The sequence below is a fragment of the Chenopodium quinoa genome, unplaced genomic scaffold (genome assembly GCF_001683475.1).
Source record: "Chenopodium quinoa cultivar QQ74 unplaced genomic scaffold, ASM168347v1, whole genome shotgun sequence".
NCBI lineage: Eukaryota > Viridiplantae > Streptophyta > Magnoliopsida > Caryophyllales > Amaranthaceae > Chenopodium > Chenopodium quinoa.
This window is the reverse complement of record NW_018743850.1, coordinates 426,648-452,905: the sequence shown is the minus strand read 5'-3', so window position 1 is coordinate 452,905 and position 26,258 is coordinate 426,648. Positions and strand designations below refer to the sequence as shown.

The following is a 26,258-nucleotide window of genomic DNA, read 5'->3' as shown; positions in this document are numbered from 1 at the left end:
TTGCTCATAAACCTTTACAATCAGTCAATATGTTGCTCACAGAAGCAGTAACTTTCATATCGTTAGCCATTTGGTCACCCACCAGGAAGTGAAAGCTCTAAACAATATAATTTCTTCCTTACAATGATACAATTAGTTAGTATCCTATGAGTTTGTGCCTTTTATCCCGAGCCATTCTTGAGTGAGATTATTATATTGTACAATTATTACAAACAATTGCACAAGATATAAGGTGATTAGCAAGTAGTTAAGTATCTTTACTAAAAAAAAGACAAGGTGTGTGATATACTCCCGACTTTGACTAGAAGTTACCCTTTCCTAATTCTTTGCCACGAGAGTGCATTAAAATGAATAAAAGGAAAAATTAATAATCGTGAATCTCTAAACAATTACTCTATATCAATTTCCGCACATTAATACAATTGGTTAGCATCTTACTATCCAATGAGTTTGTGCCTTTTATATCAAGTCGTTACATAAAAAAACCATTACACATTTACACATATAAGCTAATTAACACGTAGACTGTTATTATCAACAAATGAAATGCCATTTTCAGTCTTGAACAAATAGACTAATAGTTGCTCCATTATATTTCTCGAAGGACATTTTGACTTAAATTTGCAGATCGAATATCATAGAAATTTACCACGAGAGTGCATTTAAATGAAATAAGAAAAAAAAAAAAAGAATTAACAATTGTGACTTGTGAATCTCTCTCTTTCTAATGTTAGGTTAGATGATATAGAAATAAAAGGGTTGACAATGAGGATAGCAATGGGACCTACCCTAATGAAAAGACAATTTGATTGCTCACAAAAAGAAAGTAATGATAGTTCCAATCATGAAAATGTATTAGCTTTACAGCATGATTCTACGAAATGATGTGCATTGCACTTGATCTTTACTGGAAATTGTAGCCTTGAATGGCATGCAACGTTTAGAAATCAAGGATAGGGTTCGTTCATTCACCTAAAAAAGATAACGATATTTGGGGGAAAAAAAAAAGTTGGGGACAAAAATGAAATTTATCAATTTATGTAAAGATCATTAGGTCAAAGCTTCAAGGAGTTTACTTAAAACACCAACCATTCAATATAACTTGGTGTCCTCAATTTCTGATTAAAGTCATGAAACCTATAATGAAAATATAAACATGAAACCTTGCCCAAAATTCCATTATCCAATGTGCGGGCGAAAAAAAAAGAAAAAAATCAAAGTCTGACCAGAAAATATTGCCGCCCAGCCTATGAAGATCAAGCAAGAGTTCAGAATTTACGGACCAAAGTCAATTTACTTTTAATCACAAAACTAAATCAACTTGAACTCAACCTCGCATAGTCGCATATAATTTGTTGTAAAGAGTTTGTAAATAATTCATTACTCGTGTTTTTTATGGTACGGTACAAATATCATTAATTCATTCCTCTGATCTACAAGTATGAACAATTCAATCACTTAATACTAAACTCAACTTGACGGAACATTATGATTTATCATCCAAATAAAATCGTTACCAACTTGATTGGAAAAAAACTCGTTTATCAGCTCTACTTTGACTCTACCTACGATCATTAAGATGGATACTTTAGATAAACTCCGCATGTTGCCTTGTCACTATTACAAAGACATCATTTAAGCATATTTTACACTCCTTTTATTTATTTATTTATTTTTGAAACCTTACACTCCTTTTATTTTATATCAAAAAACTTAAAAAATATTTTTTTTTTGTAGTGAATGTATTTTTAATAGTAGTATAGATGTAAAATTTTCAGAGTCTGAATTTCTAATAATCCACTTCGGATAAAAATTACTCCAACAACAATTTTTACCTAAAAATGTGTCGACAAATGATAGTTTGAAGTAGAGAGTGGACTCCTTATTTTACACACCTACATACCATGCATAATTTAAAAAACCACAAGAATTGTAGAAAGAAGAACTTCATTTGACTTTAGAGGAGATAAATTTCTCTTAAAAAACATTTTATTATTTTATGGGAACAAAGGTATAATAATTCATGAGCATATCTTAAGGTCTATTTGTCTTTTCTGATTTCACATTGTTTCTAGTAGATAGGCCCCCTCCTAATTGTATTATTATGTAACATTATTAATTAATTAGTACCCATAATGTGGAAGAAAGATAGTATAAAGAAAGGAAGAATTAAAAAAGCAAAAAAATATGATATATTAGATTCTAGACTAGGAAAGACAATGAGGAAAACTCTGTTCTACTTTCTAAACATTTCAAAATTATCCATTATTTTATTCATAAAGTTAGATCCTTTTTTCTACTCTTCCTTTTTGAAATCCAATGACTTGTTCCATATCTCTCTTTCTCCAGCTATTATTGTCTTTCCTCACTAACCATTATATATACTTTCATACACATTTTTATACGACACAATTATCATCATAATTCACAATCTACAGCCAATATAAGAGCTAAAACTTTGCACAAACTTCTACACCAAACAAAGATTAAAAGAGAGAGAAAAACAAACAAAAATTAAAAACAATAAGATGGGAAGAGCACCTTGCTGTGATAAAGCCAACGTAAAGAAAGGTCCTTGGTCACCTGAAGAAGATGCAACTCTCAAGGCTTATATTGAGCAAAAAGGCACAGGAGGTAACTGGATCGCGCTGCCGCAGAAAATTGGTAAGCAAAATATGTATACAGCTTCATGATCATATATAGAATTTTTATCTCACTAGTAAAGTTTATTTCAGTATTACTAACCTGAGTTCTCAACAAATTGTTGGTTGGTTTAGGCCTTAAGAGATGTGGAAAGAGCTGCCGCCTTCGATGGTTGAATTATCTCCGACCTAATATCAAGCATGGAGGGTTCACTGAAGAGGAAGAAAATATCATCTGCAGCTTGTACCTCAGTATTGGAAGCAGGTAACTGATCAAGCCCATTTCTATACCCAAAAAAAAAAAAAAAAAAAAAAAACCCTGGTAAATAATATTAAATGGGATAGGAATGATAAAAAAAAAATAAAAGTAAACAATCACTACTATTAATCTTGCTATAAGCAAGTCTAAGTCGATCAAGATTGATTCTCTCCAGTAACTAGACGATTTTAGAAGCGTATTTTTGAGGATGCAAAAATAAAAAATTCTCTTTCATATGGAGGTCTAGCTATGTTGCCATGTTACCACAAGACACTCTAAACCTTGTAGAGAAACTGCTTCTTATTGGACTTTAAAATAAATAAATAAATACAGTTTTTCTTAGATGGAAATATGATTCTAATATGTGTTGATATTTCAGATGGTCTATCATTGCTGCACAATTACCTGGAAGGACCGACAATGATATCAAGAATTACTGGAACACAAGGCTGAAGAAGAAGCTGATGGCTAAGCAAAGAAAGGAACAAACAGCTTGCCGTATCATTGAGCAGGAGATTAAGAGAGAGAGCGAGACTTTTATGGTAAATCAAACCTTGAACCAAGTACCATACTGGGCTGAGCAACAAACATCCATGCCCATGATGCACCCAAGTCTTGCAGCTCATCATCTCGGAAATCAAGATCAGCTCACAAGACTACTGACCAAGATCGGGGGACAGTTTTATGACGATTCCCAGCTCATTAACAACAGTGGCAGTTACCAATATCCCACTCAAGACCAGCTTTATGTTCTAGACTTGTCTAATGCTCAAGCATCTTCAGCAGTAGCCATAAATTCCACGACAAACGTGAATTTTACCCAGTGGCTAAACACGGAATATGATGTGAATGGTGTGAGCATGAATATGCATCAAGGACAGGAGAGCTTTCCTCCAGAATTTGAAGCATACTTTAGTAATCAGTCAAGATTTGATGGAAACGAGAGCTATTCTGGTGTTGAGGTAGGCAACAACAGTAGCACCACAAGCAATTCCGCAGGCAGCAACAGCTGGGAAGACATGAGCTCCCTAGTCAACACACCTGCATCCAGTTTCGACGCTTATCAGAATGGGATGCTGTAGGCTCTATTGAGTCCCAGGTTCTTAGGATAGCAATAATAAGAGTAGCATTATATGGTGTAAATTATTTGTACCTGCGGAATTCTGGATAAGGTTCACAGTAAATTTCATTGATATATCATGTGATTTTTGTATGAAATATGCATATGTTTGCGATTCATCTATTTTTCCAATCAACCGCATTTTAAATTTTGATCAGAGCTAGCTTAAGTTATGCCATGAAAGTAAGGATAATTGAGTACAGTACAACTAGTTTATCCACCTTGAAACCAAAAGCTTTTCTGAAAATGTCTCATGAATGAAAGTACAGTATAAGATATTATCTTGACAACTTCACTTAAAAATACATGGGTTGAACTTGCAACAGTATTTCCCAGTTCTGCAAGAAAAAGCAGTATATAGTCGGAAAGGTACTTTATTTTGGACACACCTTGCTCAAACTTTGCAATTTGGGCATCAAAAAATGGCTGCATTCTCTTATAGTTATCTTCCTGTCTATACTTCTGCTAGCAACCAAGGCTATTCCACGTAATACTTTGATTCAATCAGCCTGCAATCATTTTACACTAACTATTATTGAGCATATTATATTTTATAATCAATCACAGGTAATTAAGCAAGCATCATTGGATAATCAGAGATTATGTATAAACAAATCTACCAGTTCAGGAATAATGCCAGATTGTTAATATCATATGAAAGGTAAAGTCATGACTATATGCTTAAATTATAATTATCATCAATTAGATTCCTAAAAAAAACTTAATCTAGTAAAATATATCAGATAGAATTCTTAATCAAAATACTATCCTTTTGTTTTCTTATATTTCGCAGTACCTTAAGGGTTATAGAATGAAGCAGACAACAAGCATGCAATCGATCTTACTTTTGTGTCAGTATTATGGTGTAGGTAGTTTTTGCTATTTTGGCTCGCTTGTTACTCAAGCCAAGGATCTGGGAATAATATCAGCCCTTGTGAACTTCTAATTCAGGAACTACCCAGTCTAGACAAGGCCAAGATACCAAGTTCCACACATCCTCCTGCCTCTTGAGATCTCAGTCATCCCTAGCAAAATTATACTCCCTTTGTCCCATAGCAGAGTTAACATTGTCCCAAAGCTCGATCTACTACCGAGTGAAAACAAATTTATCATCATTCTCACTAATTTATCACCCCAATTAAACAGACCATAAAGGTGACTGCTGTAGTAGCAAAACTATACTCTCCCTTTGTCCACAACTGAGTTAACATTGTCCCAAAGCTCAATCTGCTATGGAGTGAGTACTCATTTTATTATCAGTCACTAATTTATTACCCCAATAAAGGTGACTATGCTATAGGAAAACATCTTACAGTAACAAAAGTCAGGCTCCAACACAAAAACTAGCCTCTAAAGAGATGCATCTTTTAGACCCCCTAACATAATAAGAAAGCAATGTATTTTCTGAACATATTTTTTAGGTTTAATTTCTTTTTTTGTTGTGTTATCAATCTGCACAAATTAAATATAACTGGTCTACGTGTTGCTGTAACTAATAAACAAATCCACCCCCCAGAAAATAACTGACTGTGATCCATGGCATGCTGTACCTTGATTCGTAATTGTAGGCTTGTAGCAGCATTTAAAGACCATAGAATTCAGCTCCTTACAAAATATTCTTTATTACTTATCAAGCTTCAATACCTATTTTCTGTAACACCTTTCTCTGAGGGAAGAGGCCTAATCATCACAAATTCCCAAGCACAAATGTTCTCTTATTTCACATTAGAGATTCAACTCCAAACCTATTATTTTTTCATCTGACAGGCATCAAATTAAGAAAACTACATCAGAGAAGGGCATGGCATATTACAGAAATCTAATGACAAAAAGCTGCATGCCAATCATACTGGACAAGTTACAACTATTAAAAAGTAAATCCCAGAACTACCCAATAGAGTAACATCAATCCCTTGTTTTTTTCACTAAAAACAATCTAAATGCGCTGGTTATCAAGTTCTTTCCTGTTTGGTCTGCAATTATTTATTGCCCTTTCTTTTATTGCTCTTTCCTGGTTAACAACTATTGTGTTCTTAACTTTTTTTTTTTGGTTTCGTTTTGCTTCTTTTTAACAAGCCTACTTTCTATACTAAAATAATACGGAGTAATACGAGAGATATATTAAAAACTTGTAGACATTCAATCCATGCATAGGCTAGACTATTACCAATTCAATTTCGGGTTTGGTCATATTTTTCCACGTCTGAAAAAAGGTGGATCCACTTTCTATAGGGATAACAAATGCAAGGAATGCAAATCCATCTCATGTGTTCTTATTAAAAAAAAAAAAAAAAAAAAAGCTTCCTAGATGAATTTTCATAACCGACCTTTTTTTAGGGTTGAATTTATCGCGTACTCCCCTTGTCTCACTATAATTAAGGAGGGAGACAAGGAATTGAGGAAAAAATTATTAGTGCATATACATCTGAATACACTTACAATACAGCCTAACAGGACTTAAAATGGAAAACAGTACATTTTTTTTCTTTGGTTAAGCAATTTTTTAATGCACCATAAATGGCATAAAATAGTATAAATCCAAGTGCATAAGGTGGAGGTGCTTACTAGATAGAGCTCTTCATAATCCTTACACAACAAAAAATTATCCACAATATACTATTCAAAAGGGTACAAATCAAGCAAAAGATCCAATTGTGATTAATAAAATATCAATGCCTGAAACTTGGATGTGTGCACGTTACACAGTCTGAAGAAATTAAAAAAATGTAAACTGTACAAAAATTGTACATGGCTTTTGGTTCCAAAGGGTGCGGCAAGGAGTAATATCAGCTTTGTAGCACAAGTCAAAAAAGATAAACGACAAATGAAAGCACAAAAGCTAAAAAAAGATTGACCAGGTCTCTCTCTTTTACTCGTAGTTGCCTTGATGAAATATTATCTAAAAGGTATGGTGTACTCAGTCAACTAAAGTAATTGCAATGGCTTTTGTTAAGTCCTCGGGATACTAGACGATAAATACTACAACTATGGCATCCATTATTTGATTATATATCACTATCAATTCGAACTTTTCACTCTTTCACCAAGATACGTCTAAGACCGAATAAGAGAACATATGCACACCTAACTGTTCAAACACTTACATATGTTCTCGTTGCTTTGTTTGCAAGAGCTTGTTGCTTGATCTAACGGTTCATAATCACTGATGGCACACCTAATGACTCTTTTAAGTCTATATTAAAGGCGGTGACTGAAACTAGCACAATTTGAAAAGTATGCATTACTTGAGTTTCTATTCGTTTATAGCAGAAGAAATAGGGGATTCATGACAGAGTCAGATGATACGGTGTATATGGCTAGAACTTCAAGGTCTTCAGTCTAAAAAACAAAAAGGAAATGTCATGAATAATACTTAGTGGCAGACTAGTAGTTTTATTCAAAGGTCTGCCTTATCATTGGTTAATGCTAAACCACAAATTAAATCTACTCCGTATAATTCCGGGTCAGTGAATGGACTAGAGTACCCCTTTTGTGGTCCAAGAAATGCAATAGTGTTCTTACACGTGCCAAAAACTAATTAATGATGAGAAGATTAACTCCCTATTTGTATAACTAAGTTAACTAATACGGAACAACTTTCATGTGCACAACGAATGTATGAGACTCTAAAGAGCATCACTTGTTCATTTTGCAAAGTTAAAACTTCACAATTCATAGACGTACATACAAAGGAACTAAGGTAGACTGTAACTTCTTACATCTGGCAGCCCCACACGGGCCACACCTATACCACATCACCCCCACATCAAAAACCTAAAAACCTTTTTAGGTCATCAGTATTTGATAGATATATTTCAGATAAGTGCCCAATTTCAGGGAGTAATATAAGGAAAAGCTCAAGGATTTTAAGCCAGCAAATCATATTAAGAGACATAGATCACGTTTGCAATATCAGTAAACCCACCTAACAATCTAAATAAATTCTTAAACAAATGATAACTTCATGTCATACACTTCAATCACAAAATAGAATCCTTTTTTCTTATTTAATATGCATGTGCATTGATAGAAATTTTTTCAAAAACGTGAATAAAAATAAAAGGAGTCTAAAGAGTTACAAAAGATAATAATGTACTCCGTACTAATTGACAATACTCAATCTCAAGTTCCCAAATTTTTAAAGCGAATCATCATTGTAAATTTTAACTAATTAACACCCCAAGAATATGGATATATTTCAAGCAAAGTAATAATTACATCTTTCAGACAATTTTGATGGACATACAGGTCCAACTAAGGTTTTATAATTCATATTTTAATTTTCAGAGTCCACAATTGTACGGATTTGATAGAGATACTCACACTACCAGGCAGCAGTAGTTGCAAATTAGATCAGTTTGATAATTATTTTTTGACTTTCACATCAATTTTTCTTCTTTTAATTATTTGTTTTTCTGTGAATAGCCAAATAAAATCAAGTATAGTAGTAATATACATGCACAGTTGACATATTTTGAAAACAAAGGTTGAAATTTTCAATTATGTTGAAAAGTACGGCTCGAACAAGGCCAATTGTTCAAGCAACCTGTCATATCTAAGTAGGCTCTACTAATTAAAAAAAATAATATATTTGGATCAAATTCACTCATTTTCACTCCATTGACATTCTAACATTTTGGATCCATCTACTAGGCAGTACAGCAGCACAAAATTATTTGCATCAGCTAGTTAGATTTTCTTCCAAAAGAAAAATGTTTAATCATCAAACTGCAGTCAAAAGGAAACAGAGAAAGAACGTATTGCCTTTTTCTTAGTTCCATGATTAATTAGGTGAATTAGTAGTTTTCCTATAAGCAGCCGATTTTCATGAACTAGTTGTAGTATTTATGCATACATGAACATGTTACCAGAAAAGTAAACAAGTGCAGAATTCACTGTTGGTGACAACCAAAAAAAAAAAAAAAAATCTTTGACAGTGGATGCTTAGCCCACTCTGGGTAGCGTTTTTACTAGGTAGTTTCGGGCATATATCTTGGTACGGATTTGATGTTCCCTAAAATAACATGATTATGGTGAAGAGAACAAAAGGTTGAAAGTGAAATTTTTTTATCCTCTCTTATCCTTTATAAAAGCCTTGAGAATAAGACCTTATTTCAAATATTAAAACGAGTCATGATAACCTCATCTCAATGTTGGACTATATCTAATCTCTTATAAAACCCCAAACTAGTCAAAATATTTTCATAATACCCTATATATTTCTGGAATTTAAAACAATGTCCCTGGAATTTATATTATCCAAAGTAAATTAATACGAAGTAGTAATGAAATTGCAGAAGTACTGGGAAAATACAAAGTAGTACTAACATAAATCAAGTATGAATATGCAAGTGCTAAAATATTACCCTTGATTAAAGCCTTGAATAGGAGTTGTCCCACTTGAGATCCATAGAATGAAAAACCCTTCCTTTTCTCTTATACTACCATTTGTGTTTGCTCCTAGATGAAGCCATTGCTTCCATTATAATGGTCACTTATAACAGATTCATCATCTTAAAAGCTCTATAGTGCACGGGGGACAAAAACAATGCAAAATATAGCACTAAAAAGGTTACCTAAAAATCCATGATAGTTTAGATTCATATAAAAACAAGAGAAAGAAAGTATATATATGAAGATGGGAATTAAATATGCATGAAAGATAAAAATAAAGGTACATCCTTCAAACACAAAGCTACAGCTGCACCCCACCATTTAGCACGTTCATGAAACTACAATATATGTTTAGTTAACAACTGATTCAATAGATAGTATATTAATCAGAACTGGGTGAGTGCCTTATTGATATCAATCTAGGAAAATTGAGAAAATTACACCCAAAAAAAAAAAAAAAAAAAAACTACAGTTGTGATGTGATTCCCTTAATCCCTTATAATTGAATTACAATTAATTTATGGCATTGTTTTGAGTGATGATTTTTCCACGACAATTATTAATATACTTAAAGGTTAATTACATGAATAACAATTTGCATCATAAAAGGTTACAAGGTGCTAAGGTGCTAAGCTGTTAACCTTAAAGATGGTTTTACTATCATAAACTTAGAGATGGTTTTGGTAAATCTCCCATTGTTATGACTAATTTCAAAACTACATCATCCAGGTTGATCAAGAGCATGATCACATTTCTCTTTGTTTCCGGAAGATGAGCTATGTACAAATTTAATTGTGAAAACCAAGATTCAAGGGAAGTTACCCGCTTTGGAAACCGTGAAGCATCAAAAGGTAACTCAAGAATAAATATATAAAAAAAAAAAAAAAAAAAAAAAAAAAAACATCTAAGCAATAAGAATGATCAAAAAGAAAAGTGGATGTGCAGAAACAACAAGGATTCCATTGTCCTTGCCAGGTAAGACTGACCAAATGAATTATTTAAAGGAAAGCAAAAATAATACTATAGGATTCCTTCCCTTAATTTGACCAATCATAGTCCAACATCCCAAAGTCCCAAAACACTATTGAGGTGTTTGTCATTGAGGGAATAGAGAGAATGGAATTAGAGTTTATATCCCAAAAGCACTATTGTCAAGTTTATTTGAGTTTGGGAAAAAATATTGGGGATTAATTGGATATAGATAGGTCTTAACGTTATCTTTCCTAAATCACTAAGTTGAGGAAAAGCATTGGTAAGGGCCGCAATTTCGTTAAACATTCTCAACTTATAATTACTATCACAGCTCAAACAAAGAATTGGTAATAAAGAAGCAAATTTCTAAGCACCAATTTTCATTTCCACTCCCACCTATGATCCATCCGATCCCCAAACTCCCTTTCTCACACTTTAGAGGAATCATACCCAATGTTTTCTCATTGTCTCTAATAGTTTTTGTATAACTATAACAGGAAATAAGAATTTTTAATTTTTCTTTAAAAAAAAAGAAGCTAATAGATACATACTCGAGGCCCATTTCAACTTCCCTAAGAGCTTTATTAGCTACGCTAATGTTTTCCAAATGGAAAACACGTCTTCAAGAATGGACTCAAAGGATTCACTCTAAGTAGTTTTTTTTTTTACTCTCCAAACGTTAGTTTAATCAAGAAAGCCACAAACAACTCCCAAGGCATTCTCAACACCTCAAAATATGCCCTTAGTTGTTTGTTTGTCCACTTTCAAGGGGGCACCCATTACCCTCTCATTTGTGGGTTTCAAGTAGTATTCCTTTGCTTTCATAAGAGTTATTTCAGAATTTGAAAGTATTGTAACTCTTTATCCAAGATAAAAAAAATACAAAAATTAGTCACTACAAACATGGATATCTTATAGAATATAATCTATCTTTATGTAATTAATGCAATGACATTATTGGAGCCCATGCCTAATTACTGTTGGGGATCTTGGATGCCAAACTTATGGGGTTGGCTCGTCAATGGTTTGTAAAAACATACCCCTCCATTTCATTCTAACGACCTTTATAAGATGATGTACAAGTTATAGGAAAATCTAATGAGTTACGAACAATATTGCTTGGTGGTATCGTGGAAAATGATAAAATTAAGCTTAGTGATCAAACAATATAGATAGAAGTAATTTTTATCCCCACTAGACATTTCCCATCTAAAATTTCTTAATAGTGAATTTCTACACAATATATGTCTTTAAAATCATTAAGTTTGAAAGCCATTTTTATTCCTTTTTGATAGGAAAAATGCAAAAAAAAAAAGTTAAGAAACCAAATCAGCAACTTATAGTGTTAAACTGTAAAAAGCCTGCCAATATAAGTGCACATCTCTTTTGTCCCAAGACTCTGTGCCCCTTTTTAAGTTCATCACATCTATGTCCACCCTTAATCATGTCTTAAAGGTGAAGGGCTGACAGCCTGCCACTAAGGGTGAGTTTGGCCTCTCTAAATGGTGTCACATTCCTTGGGTATAAACTGGAAGCTTAGGGTACCACATTTCAACATAATAAAAATAAAAATTCATACTTAAAAAAAAACGAAAAAACAAACTACGTGGACAAAGCTTTCACACATAGCAGGGTAATCATGATAATTAAAATATATGCATGCCAACAAATTGAATGAACTCATTTTAATGTAAGATCAATAATTTTAGAGTGAGAATATGCAGGACAGAAAAAACCCACATAAATCTGCCAAAATCTCAGAGGTCAGATATATTTCAGATAACGGCCCTAGGCCCGCCCTACTAACAAACTTTTCAATTTTATATCAATTTCCTAAATAATCAATGAATTTCACGCACCTTTTTATATTGGAAATGTCGACACTCACTAACATGAGAATATCTCTGAAATATACTACGTAAAAAGTTAAATCATTCTGGTTATAACACCAACTGCCAAATGTGTACACTGTTTATACTCCCAGGTATTATAAAACAAGTTTTATCTCGTGAAAATGATTTATTCTTTATTTGAAGAACTCGATAATTTCACACTTCCTGCTAGGAGGCTAACTCTAATAAAGGTATTGAATTGCGCCATCAGATAAATGACAAGTTACAATTTGGATATAGTGATTGTTTGTATTTGGCAGGCTTATTCTAATTAGGCTCTATCTTTTGCTTTCTACCCTCATTCTTACTAAGAGCCCTTGTTTTTCCACATTAAATAATACATGTATTGTAAACTGGTCTTGTTTATTACTACAAGAGAAGAAAATTATGAAACAATGAAAGAGGATTAATAATACATGAGAAAGTCACATGACATATAAATATTTCGATTATAAATATAAAACTGATAAAATTGTATATACGTAGTATATAATATGCAAATACATAGTATGTTGCAGTAGAGGAAATCATTGTTGGGACAACCTACATCCTAACAAATTTGGACCGGCGTCAAGCTAGAAAGGTTTGTCCAAGTCCCATAAATTGGGCAGGATAAAGTCAAAGACAAAGACATAGGCTATTGTAGTCGGGTCATCACCCCCCCCCCCCCCAAAAAAAACCCACACTCGGGCCCCGGAATGACCCCAGCGCTGTCCCAAAAAATGGAAGCCCAAATTGGGCTGAGCCACACTCCACTATAGAAGAAGTAGATATGTAAGTAGAAAGAATAACAATTGCGTCAAATAAAGAAAATACTTGACTATTGACTAGCCATAGGCCCACAATTGTTTATTCCTGATTGATTAAACATGAGAGTTGCTAATGCTTTCTAGTTTCTAGAATTCTTGGGGGCAAAATGACATTGGATTACGAATACATCGTTTGTAGATTCCCGGCCATCATAAGATAGGCTTGGATTTCCGCGCTACTGAAAAGGCCAATATAGCCCAATAAGACTATCCCCCTTCCTCTAAATTCTCAAGAGTCAGAATGTACAATACTCAAATACGGTTAAAAGACATGATACATTTCACCTATCATCACAATTCTGGTAAAAAAGCTTTAGTTGAATTGTTTATGCAAATTTCAGAAACGAATACTAAGACACAACAAGCACTAAAACGAGGGTTTACCACAAAGCGATGGGTAATACTGTTATAAAAGAACAGATATTGGATAAGACATTACCTGTAGGTCTATAAGCAGCCAAGTTTCTGTTCCATAAGAATTTCGATCCAATGATAACCATTAGTGGTCAGACAAGTTTTTTTTTTCTGTCCCAGCTCCTGTTTGGCACAAATTATCTCTTTCATTTTCAATTCCGGGACCAAAAATAAAAATCAACCTAGATCAAACTGACTTTCAATTAATCAAAAAGCAACAACAAGAGAAGCAAAATGCAGACTAAAGAGCTGAACTGCAACTATGACTATGAGTATGTTTCTAATTTTTTCCACTTGCATTCACCAAGTCCTACATTGAGGACAGCTACGCTCAGGCACTGAGTTTACACATAATTTTTGCCTTCAAAGGATTAGATCTCAGTGTCAAAAGACAGCTAGGACTATATTTTCATGAAAGCAACAGTGGTAAATTGTGAGTTGTTTCCTCAAAGCAGATATGTTTGATTCATGATATACATGTTCAATTTCAAAAAACCAAACAGCAGACAAGAGCAAACATATAGAGAATTAAATTTGAAATAGAAGGGTACAATCCATCAACTAATGTAACATAACATCAATATTCTGTACAGAATTACATAAGGGAAATTAAATAGACTGATGGAAAGGACTCTATTGGCTGTTATTTGTACATTCGTTGAAGTCCTCTTCCTCACAACCTTACAGTTTTGTGGAATGTGAAGGAAGTCGTTACAAAGAGATAAATTTGACTTGCTCTAAGCAACATCGTTATTGATAATTGATAAATACAAAGTAGAAAGCAAAGACTTTCTTCCAAGATATTATACACATTTAAAATATCAAAATCAATTTTACAAATCTGTTCACTTTAGGGCCTTAGGCAGATGCTGCTATGTAAAATTAATTACTTGCTCAACTCTAAAACAGTTGTCTTGCCTAGATAACTTGCTGTAAATCAACATATAACACCAATTCTGATGGAATATGAAACTCCAAAAGATTTGGTTTACTTAGAGATTAAGAGATGAATATGAACTGAAATTAGGCATGAAAGTGAATTAAATTAGTCCACATCCACCATGTCTTTAATGTCAGTTATAGCTTGAGACAAATATTAAAGACTCGGTGAATACCTACTTCCACTCCACAATTTCAAAGCTGAAGTTAAAAGAGCATTAGAAATGCAAAAGAAAGGATATTACGAATCCACCATCAATGATGATGAATTGGAAATCCAATGACAATCCTTAGTTGACTATAAATGTACAACCAGACCTTATGTACCAATCAGTACAGCTACAGAAGATTGAGAGCTGTAAGGCATAAAGTGTGTATACTATACTAATTACTGAAAACATTCTCAACAATTCAAGCAAATGCCTTGAGCCAAAGATTATGGAAAAAGGAGGGAACATGAAGTACCTTTAACCTGGAATTTGGATCCATATAGATTTTGCAAATAATTTGATGACAAAGCTGTATGATTTGGAATTGCACGGTTGAGTAAATCATAGAGCTTAAACATCCAGTGCGAACCTGAATCACAGACTTCAAATATTCTATGTCAGCTCGGATTTCAGCAACAAGAAAAAAAATGGCCTCCCAACACATCATATTAAGATGTCATTTTCTGCTTTCCTGTATGAGAAAGACATATGATCTTTCACAACATAAAAGAAAAAAAAAAAAAAAAAACAGAGTAATGTTAGAAAATTACAGCATGCACATTGAACAGAGCACATATAGAAAATCAAATATCAATAAACATGTCATTGTGAATGTTAAGCGTATGAAGGTAGCAAAAAAGTATGATGGAACTAAAGTATGTTGGTATGATGGATAAACTACGCAAACTAAACAGGGCCACAGTGTTACTACTGACTAATTTCAATTAAATACACTTAGCAAGTCAAATAAAGACAAAATCCAATCAAGATAAAACAACATCTATGCAGCTAATTGTCAACCACAAAGTAACTCTCCACTAAATGAGCCAAGAAATTGAATATATATGATTAAATGCAGAAGTAAGGAAATGAAAACCGAATCTTAAGAAGATAAAACTTTGTACTATAATCAAGAAGACAAGAAGTGATCACTACCTAAGGTTTCATTTAGTTGGAGATTTACTAAGGTCACATTGCAACATAATCTTTCATTGGCAATCTTTACCTAGGTTGCCCGCCGATCAAAATTTTCAAACAATATGACCATGGATGTGGATTTCAGATTACTTCTTCTACTAAGAAAACTTCTATTTTTGAAATATTTCTAACAAAAAAACTGCTTGCTCGAACTTTTCTAGCATACATGAACATTATTCCAAAACCTCTAAAAAGTTCCACTCAAGAATCTAGGCTGCCTTATCCCCAACTAATTCATAAATGTTCTTTGTGTTAAACCTCTCAATCCGAAACCCAACTACTATCAACTAATTCACCTTAAAGAATAAAAAAAACACTCCAATTCAATGAGCCATTAAATTTTAGTCCATTACAATAATCCAAGACCTAAGAATAGTGAATCATTTTAATTTAAACAACTACGTAGTAATACTTAAGTCATGCTCGGTTTTTACTAAATGAGACAAAACTTAGCATTAGTTTACCAAATTATACATTTTATGCAAAGAATTCATAAGTTAGGGTTTAAATTATACTCTTACGGCTTCATATAGACAGATATGTTAAAAATTTTCCCTAAGAATCCTAACCACAAATGAATAAGAAATAGAATCTGAAGAACATCAAAATTTGCACAATTAATAAGAAGACGTCATAATTTCATACCTGTACGCCATAATTTCTGATGTTTTGCATCATCATCATCAATCCAAGTTTGACATCTGACAATGTATTATCGCAATTAAATTAGGTTTACCTGTATCACTCAATTAAGTGATGTCGTCAACAATTCAACAAAGCATTCAACAAATTTACAAAAACAACACCAAAATCGAATGAATATATAGTTAATTAAAGAAGAAATTGATTTGTAGGATAAAATCGAACTAAAATTGCAGAAGAAGCTGATTATATTTCGCAGAAATCGACGAAAAATTTAAACACGGAGATTAAAGAGAGATGCAGAATACCTGGTTTTGGCTTCTGGCTGAGAAGCGCCATTTTTCAAAATACTCCGCTATAAAAAGGGAATATATATCTCTCACTTTGTAAGAGGATGCACAATTTTAGCTAACCTATTAGAGGAGAAAGATAGAAAGAATCATTAAATCACCTCCGTAAAATTTGTGTTTTAATAGTGTTATTTTCAAAAGATTTGTGAAAAGTACGTCGAAATGGATAGAATTATGTGGATATGTACGACGGAGTAATTGGGAGCATGAATAAGAATGTATACACATGTGGAGTATCCAATAAAGGAGACAAGTGTTACAAGTACTTAAGAAGTTTTTGATTAAATAGAACATAATTTTTTTTTTTTTTTTTTTTGATTCAACTGAGATTCAAAAGGAATCAAAGAGAAAATAGAACATGAATTGTACTAGTGTATAAACAATGGTCAAATTATATTTCCCTATTGCCGAATGTCATTAAACTCCTTCTGTTACAACACAATAGTTGCATCATAACTTTTCGTACTATTACCATAATTTTTTTGACCTTGTTTGCATATTGAAATATGACAATGAGGGCTGGGGTTTATGTATGAATGAGATGGTTTTGGACACTCAATAGACTTTTTGGAAACCGGCCTTTGGAGACCATGGAAAAAACCTTAAAGCATAACCTTGTTGGGTTTAAAAATTATCTGGAATCAAATTTGAAGGCTATAATGTACGAAATCAAACTATTTATTAAGATTTTGTAACCCAATGTCAAAAACTCAATTGATAAAAAGGAACACATCATGGAGTTATGAGGTCTTGTAATGCTTGGAACCATTATACGGATATATCCCTATATCGATTAAGGCCAAGTTATGGACTTATGTTAGGATGTTGGATAACTTGGATTAGTAATTTAGTACAAGAATGAGACTTTTAACATCCCTAGAACCTTTCACCGAGCACAATTTGCGTTCAAAGAGTTATCGCATTTTCATAGATACCTCTTTAAACTCGAGGTCTCCAATGCAGAGATCCCAAACCCATCATCAACCCACAATTAGTTACATGGGAGGCTCCTCCTCTCAACTCTTTTAAACTCAACTTCGATGGTTCGGTAAAAAACAACTCAGCAGCAGCAGAAGTCATCATCAGAGACAGTAAAGGTACACCTATTGCAGCACAAGCTTTCAACCTTGGAACCACCAACGTCTTTGTAGCTGAAACTTTTGGTCCCACAAGGGAATCATCCTCGCCCTCCAACAAGGAATACAAAACTTCACATTGAAGGGGACAACCTCTTAGTTGTTAATGCAGTGAACGGTATTTGGTCGACCCCGTGGCAAATTGATCACATTATAGAAGATATCAAGATCCTACTTCGCAGATTCCCTCATTGGGAACTTTGGCATGTCTACAAAGAAGAAAATAGAGTAGCAGATTGGATTGCAAATGTTGGGCATCTTGTCATCAACAAATTGGATATTTCATTTTGTACCTCTTCAACTTTATACCTCATTCTCACCTCAAATGCTTTAGGATCGCCCCACGTGAGGAGGGGTCCTAATTCTTTCCTTTTTTCTTACCTTAAAGAAGAAAGAAAGAAAAAAGAAAAAAAGAAGAAGAAGATTTGAGACCATTGCAAACAAGAAGTATTACTGTTTTTTCTCCAGCGTGAATTATTTTATTGGGCTTTGATTAAGCCATAACTCTGATCCCCATTCCACCACCAATCTTGATTTTATTTTTTTTGGTACTACTCATTTCCATGACTTTCATCCCATGCACTAATTTTGACATTTTTCGACGGTTAATTTTTGAGAAAAAATAGTTTGGGTGTAATATAGTCTTGTTAGATATGTGTCAAATGAACATCATATGGTTTTGTCAAAATTAATTTTTAGTCATTTACTATAGAATAAAAAAAACTAAGTGAACAAAAATGCATATTGAAAATTGTTTAGTGGCCCAAACTGGCTTCCTACTATGGGGCTCACTAAACATTGGAAACCCATTAAAGGCAAGGGCCTAAGGCTATGGTGTAACAAATTTGGCCCATTTAAAGTTTCTTAAACCCCAAATACGATCCAAGCCTTGCCACTAAGACAATTAAACTTAGGCATTTGATGAGATGCCTTGGAGACCCTTGAAGTCATCTTACATGTATTCATGGGAAGACGTTTTAACCAAAAAAAGATATCACCGTGTTGAAACCTCCTTATAATAATCCAAAAAGTAACCCTAACGAGAAAATTGTTTCACATTCATAGAATCATAGCAAAATCCACATACGGAGAAGATCTTCATAAGATGAAGGGAGTACGTGTCAACATACACATGATACTATTTGTCAAACTTGGGTAAAAGTATGGCAAGGACAGGGGATAGAAAGGTAGAAGATTAAGAAAATATTTAGCTCAACTTTATGGAAGCAAACATATAAAAAAAGGTTGCCCTAAGAAAGGGATAGCAAATATAATTAAAGTCATCATATTAACCCTCCGCTAGGGCACCCTTTTTTTTTTTTTTTAATTTTATTTATTTTATATAACTGTTTTTAGGTGTAGAATTGTATAAACTTACGGCTTAACCAAATTTCCGGCGAGAGCAAAGAGCAAGTCGCACGGCATGAGACCAATCGTGAAAATTGTCCAATTTTAGACGTTGTGAGGTGATGTAATCCCCGGGCCGATCTTGCGGTCCAAGGTAGAAAGGGGAGTTTGATTCAATTTTTGTAGGTGCCGGTGGAGGAGATGTGTCATCCCCGACGGCCATTATTGATGTTTACAGAGAGAAAAAAAAACCAAGGCTCCGATACCATGTAGAATTGTATAAACTTACGGCTTAACCTTTCATTAATTGGAGCAAAACATATATATACAATGCTAATTCCTAGAGATACCTTAATTAGGTTACTAGAAATTAGGAAACAATATGAAAGATAATACCAAATATTCCACAAAATATATCACACAAAATATATCCGCAATATTAGGTGACCAAAATTGCTTCCTTTTCTTTATGTTATGTGGAATTTTGCATTCTTGCGAGCAACGAATCAACGAGTACATCCTCTTCCTTTCTCCACTTATGCATTTTTCTCATGAAACTAGAGCTAGCTAGCAAGCTTGATTACAAAATTCATAGAAATATTTTTTAAAACTATACCAATAATAACCTATTATCAAAGATGTGAGAAATTCAATATCGAAAAATATATTAGAACGACATACCATAGTGAAGTAAGTAGAACGACATACTAATTTAAAGAGGAAGATAAAAAATTTAATTTATCACTATTTTACATATATATATGTAGTCGACAACATACATTTTATTTATACAACCAATTGACATAACGAAATCATTGTTATAACTCTAGCTAGTCTCATTGGCAACTTGCAAGTACAAAATCAAGAATAACTCGAATTGATCATGGACACCCATAATGCTCACAATAATGAAACATACAACATCAAAATAAAAAATAAAAAAACATTGCCAAAGAAAAAAAAAAAAAAAAAAGATATTTCCAATGTGGCAAATAAATAGGGCTGTAATTTTCATACGTCGACTAGGAATCGTATCTAGTTGGAGATAATTTTGGAATTATTATCTGTTGCAATATTATTTGTTGCTGATCTGATATTGTTGGCAAGTATTATACTTTTTATTTCATTATAAATGCAGTCCAGAACTCAACTCCAGATAGTTAAATTTTTTTTCCTTTATTTGTGGACGGGATATTGGTATATATTTAGTAGGTATGATATGCTTGCAATCATATAATGTATCAAACTTATTTGTTTTTATAGAAGATCCCTTCTGGATTCCTCTCATATATGCCACTTACATTCTTGCATTGTATTATAAATTATAATACAAGTGTTATATAATTTACAATTTACTCCGGCAATATATAGATGTGAACAGCCGGAGATGAAGTGTGGAAGAATATTATGCCACTATATAAATAATGACTTAATTCTATATAATATAATTAAAATGCAGTTGGTGATTTAATTTTTTTGTAGCTAGACATGAGAAGAATAAGTTACCATGATGATCATTTTATGTTGGAGATGGAGGGAAATTTTAATTCGACGAAATAATGTTGGTAATTTGTTTAATTTTTTGTTACAAATAGTAACTTCGTATTAGACAAATTTAATCTTCATTATTGACCCGAACTTTAATTTTTTGTGAATATATTTTACCTGAAATTATTGACCTTTATTTAAACTTATGTGATTATATTTATCGTGCAACATAAATAGAAATAAGGATCCTTAGCCTTAATGTTATTAACAAAAATAATACTACTATTATATATAAATATAATCATCAGCAACAATAAATAAATAAATAAATAAATATAAATATAATCACAATGCAAAGTATGTAATCCTGTTATGCTGCGATATTATATTAGAATAATGTATGTTAGCAATTTCTGTTTTTCAGATAGATTTATTATTGATTTTGTTAAAATAATCAAAATAATGCTAGGATTTTGTGCAGATAGTGTAATGTTTGTAATTATTTAAAACGGAGAGGGAGAAATATTAATTGCAAAGCTCACACTACATACCTATGGTATGACACGCCATGTCTACGTAGAAATTAGAAGGAAAAAAAAAAAAAACCCAAATATTCCATATAATATTGCCAATTGATAGAAGATGGGACACGGACACGAGATAGATGAATAGCAAATAATCCTTCTAGCAAAAGTTGTAAATGAGACAAATATTAGGGTGAGGTAAAATGCCTCATATCATATCATATGTATAAATAAATATGTACAGCTCAAACATTTCAATTTATATAAGAAGGTGCATATTATAGAGAAAAACAAAGATGGTCATAGAAAGAACATTAAGTAGCTAATAGCCAACAAGCCACTATATGACATGTTAAGGTTGGTCCCTCTACATTTTGTTTGGTGAAACAAACAACGATATTTCAAGGCCTACTAGACTACTAACTTAGGCTAATTTGAATAAAAGTTAAGACAAAAACATTCCAAAAAAATTAAAAATATACTGCCAATATATAAAGGCTATGATAATGCTTCATACACATGGTTAATCAAGTTAAAACGACTTCTTTATCAGCCGAGTAAAGCATTGATGAGCTTAAAAGATAGTTTATATTATATTTATAATCCTAAAAATATTTTTTTGTTTGTACTTGTAGCATATATTTGTAGGTTAGCCCTACTAATAAAGGGTATGTAGTTAATATACATATATGGCATTATGTAGGAGCCTAGAGACCATAATATAATGGGGATGGTCCCTTAATGTTGTTATATAAAGAAGCATGGGAAGATGGAGAGCATACCAGGTTGCCCCTTGAATTTGGGCACGAGGGATACGCCCTTGTATTATGCAGGTGTTGTATATAGTTACCTTAAGGCATGTGCTTTGCCTACACCCATCTTTCTTCATGTGATTCCCACATGACTCCCTTCCATACTTGGTCTTTGTGGAGCTCTTTCATCAACTTAATTCTTGGTAGGTTTAAATTTACTATTACTTTTTTCTTATTACTCCTCTTGAAAATCATGAATTTAAGATGGATGTCGTTTATTCAAAAAAATAAAAAATAAAAATGATTAAGTCTAAATACAAGTATGACAAGGAAACAAGAAAACGATAAATGATACAATGTGATTTTGTGAGTAGTCGTATATATCAAACACAAATACTTCGTATAACTCTTTGAGAAATACCTTTGTGTATGTTTACTAGCTACCTAATACATACTTCGTAGCATTAATCATTAAACTATTGAATTATATGACCTAATACCATGTCCCACCTAATCACTGTACTATTATGAGACGAAACAACGAGTCTTAATTAATAAGCTTAAGCGAGTAATTAAAATTCAATCCATCACGATGAGTTTTTCATTATTAAAGTTTTGTAGGTTATAACCTTGAATATTTTTTTCGATTGATTTTTTTATCTTTTCTAAATCATTTATTTAAAGTAAAAATTAGTTTGTATAAAAGACTTAAAATGTACTCAAGTTCAATTAGAGCTTAGGTTGAGCAATGCTTATAAAATTCGAGGTGATTATGAGAAGTTCATGATTACACAGTTTCAAGTCAAGTCAAGTTCAAGTACAAGTTGAATATATTTCAAATCGATTGATCAAGCTCTTCTCTTCTCGCGTGGTTGATTCGCTCGACCATCCTCTTCGATGGAAATTCATCAGTACAAGCAAATAACCATTTAGTAACACTTGACTACTCTCTAGAGTTTCCACGCAAAATACGTGTACTGTACTTAGACAGATAAAACAACAATAACCTAAATACACTTGTTAGTCAAATTCTTTTTGGTCCGTATAAGTCTTGTCCTTAAGGATGACAAATTAGTGTCAAAATTCTGTCTTTAGGTTTATTTGTCGAGGAACAGCTTCTAAAATCTAAGGCATTTTTGTCTGCAATTTGGCTAATTTTCTTTGACATACTGACAATTAGCCAAGTTTATTGACCTTCAATGTTGCTTTAATGAACTGTCATGCCCCCTCTTTTTGATCTAGGTTAAATACCAAACAGTAATACTTTATGTTGGTCACTTACAGAACCAACATTATTTAATTAATTAGAATCATATCCAACTATAGAATAATAATCTTGATTATCTTAATCAAGTTATTTCCTATAATTAGTCATCTTCGTCGCAACTACCGAGATCATGCTTGAATAATTAGTGGATGATCCCCCAATTTGATTGGGTTGCTGTATTAAAAATTATATCATTGATTTAAACTGCCATGCCGCCCAGTTATGAAATTGAATAGCTGATCCATAAATCATGATCTCATGTAAGAATTTTAATAATAAATTATCTTTGTTGAAATGATTTAAGTTAGACTACAACAACACCCAAATCAAATACACAAAGACTTAATAATATATAGAACGAATGAACTAATTCCTATATCAAACGGAATGGAATTGTATTGTGTATCTATATACGTACCTAACTATAAAGTTCTCGTGTTTTATTATACAAGGCATGAATTGATAATGCATCAACACGAGTATGAAAAATATTGCATGAGCATATGTATGCTCATCATACGTATAAAAGACTAACCGTATCGTTCACATCTATTGAATCTATGTATAATTTTAAATTTATGTGATAGTACGTTATTAGATCACCTAATATTAACTCAGATATGAAGAATCCAAGATTATATATTGTTTGGTATTAAGGGGGTATATGCATATGCTTAGTGATCAACATGTATAAGTATATCATATTATCATGGGGGCAGATTATTAGCTTATGACTGAATCTATTAATGTATACCATAGTTTGATCGATAAATAGTAGTTACATTAAATAAAGTATCACGAGTAAGAGTGAATTAAGCAAGAAAAAATATCTGAGGCACATGGTATATAGTCAAAGTATAACATGAAAATCGACCAAAATTCTCAATTCTATGTTTGTTCAAGTATTTCATTTAGAATTTTCCATAATTAGACCCTTTATTAAAAATAGTTTTTTCATGGTAACCCTTTATTAAAAATATAAATAATATTAATATTAATAAAATTGTTTTCCTAACTTATTATTTAGTGGTAATATATAGTGTATGGACGCAACCAAACTAACTACCACTTGTCACATACTCACATGCAAGTATCATGGGATCATAATCGTAAGCGAATAGCCGCGTTTCAAGGAATTGAACTCATTTTAATTTGTAAAATAAAATCAGATATCTTTTAACTATATAAATGAATATTTTAACCAAAAAAATCATTAGAAGGCCATAGGAGAATAATACAAGATAATATTTGGAGTTGAAGATTTTGTGTCATCATCTTTAATTTTTTTTTTTATCTGGAGCTGATGCTCATTAAAACTTGTTTTTTTGACAAAGGATATGATATTTATGCTAATTATCTAAAGATGGATTCAACTTGTCGCTAATACAGTGACATTTTCCTGAAGATTCCATCGCTAAGCTATCTAAAATAACATTCTAATGTCAATAAATAAATGTTAAGTAGAGATTTTTTTCGGCTCAGTCAAGGAAGGCTCTATTCATCCTTTATTGCCAATAATTATTACTTGGATGTTGTAATTAAGTTTGGTATCTCTATGGTAATAAAGAAGCATTATATATTTTTCAAAATAATGATAGTGAGTGTGGTTTGATTTGGATTGACTTCCTACTAAACCATGTCAAGTTTGATCATCGCTCAATTTTGACCTCTCTGTCAAGTGGATTGGTCAAACTACACCAATTCAATAAGATTTAGCTCTATCCTAGCTCAACTCAGCTCATATGAAGTAAAATGAAATTAAATACCTAGGCAATATAAATTTGCATGCCTTCCAAACTAATAATTTGGTAGCCAATTAGTCAAAGTATATCTCATCATCATCTTGGAGTTATCTAAGGCTAGTCCAACACACGTAATAATATAAGACCTAATAATTGCCACCACTCAGTCAAAGGTGGTGTCTCGTTTCAATCTAAAACCTCATTGGAGACTAGATGTGCGATAGTAAATTTCTTTTAAAAGAGGAAAAATTAGTATTTTATCTCATTCATAAATAATGTTAAGATATTACAGTGTACATTTGTTTTAGTTTTTCCTTTTATTTTAATTCGTTCTCTACTCAATTATTTGACAAAAAAATATATGTTTAACAACCCTAATACCATCTCATAATTAGAGTTAACTTTTACATTAAACAAGAAAAATCATTGTGTGGTCCATTACAAATTGTCAATTTTGGACTTTGTTGTCCTAACTACTTAAAATTTAAATAAAACAATTACATTATAGTTTTTCTTTTTAATTTAAACACTAAAATATAAATATAGGGATTGATGAAGAATAATACAAATGTTATTTGCTTATTTAAATTGAAGGGGAATGAAATTGATTAATAAGAGTATGAAGGAAGGTTAGATACTCTAGGTAAATCTAATACTCCGTAGTCCGTATCCATTAAATTTGCTAAAGTCATGCACTAGAAGAGTAGAAGAGAATACGTAGTTTATTTTGGCTTTAATTGACGTAATAAAACATAGAACTTGCGCAAATAGCAGTTTAGCTGATGCTCTAGTCCTTATTCCTTAAACGTACGTTCCGTCGTTAGATTAGTTTTGCAACATAGAAAAAGATCGAAAATCAAAATCAAGCTATTAAAAAAAACTGACTTCCATCATTCACCGCCAACGTCAGGTTGGTTGACTTGGGAGTTTCCTGCTAAATTTAAATTTCCTATTTGGTGTGTTGGTTGATATTACTTGTTATCGCAACTTCCTCTCAGGGTTTTATTTCTATATAATACTTCGATCCGACTTTATATTCCCGTATATTCTTGGGTGAGATCATCAACAAGTAACTTTTAAGGAGTGCGAAAAGTCAATGTAACATTAATGAACAATTACTCCGTATTGAATTTACAAGTCGATCAATTAGTTGTTACCAAAATGTCATGAAAAGGCCAAGTACATAAAAGGCTTAAGTTTCACATTTTTTTACTCCATATATTATGTCACTCGAACCCTAAATTACTTCCTTCTAAAATTTATTTTAAAGAGGTTGTCAAGTGTGGAATGACAGTTGACACGATAATTCATACTTTGTATTAAATACAAGTATATATGTATTGAAAACTTGTACTCCCTCATATTAATGCATAAAAGTTCTT

General features: G+C 32.4%; 1 protein-coding gene and 1 long non-coding RNA gene across 2 annotated transcripts; one reads left to right on the top strand and one right to left on the bottom strand.

Annotated features, from left to right (window-relative positions):
- The first annotated feature begins 2,197 nt into the window (after positions 1–2,197).
- Positions 2,198–4,119, top strand: LOC110685784 (transcription factor RAX3-like). Its single transcript, XM_021862305.1, has 3 exons — positions 2,198–2,664; positions 2,778–2,907; positions 3,281–4,119. Exons 1-3 carry the CDS (start codon positions 2,529–2,531, stop codon positions 3,981–3,983), a joined length of 969 nt encoding a protein of 322 aa, XP_021717997.1. The 5' UTR covers positions 2,198–2,528; the 3' UTR covers positions 3,984–4,119.
- Positions 4,120–4,204: 85 nt separating this feature from the next.
- On the bottom strand, positions 4,205–15,461 carry LOC110685785. The gene is made up of 3 exons (XR_002504105.1): positions 14,907–15,461; positions 13,528–13,625; positions 4,205–4,530 (listed from the first exon to the last, which is right to left on the bottom strand). It is a non-coding gene; the product is annotated as an uncharacterized LOC110685785 (long non-coding RNA).
- Between the last annotated feature and the right edge of the window lie 10,797 nt (positions 15,462–26,258).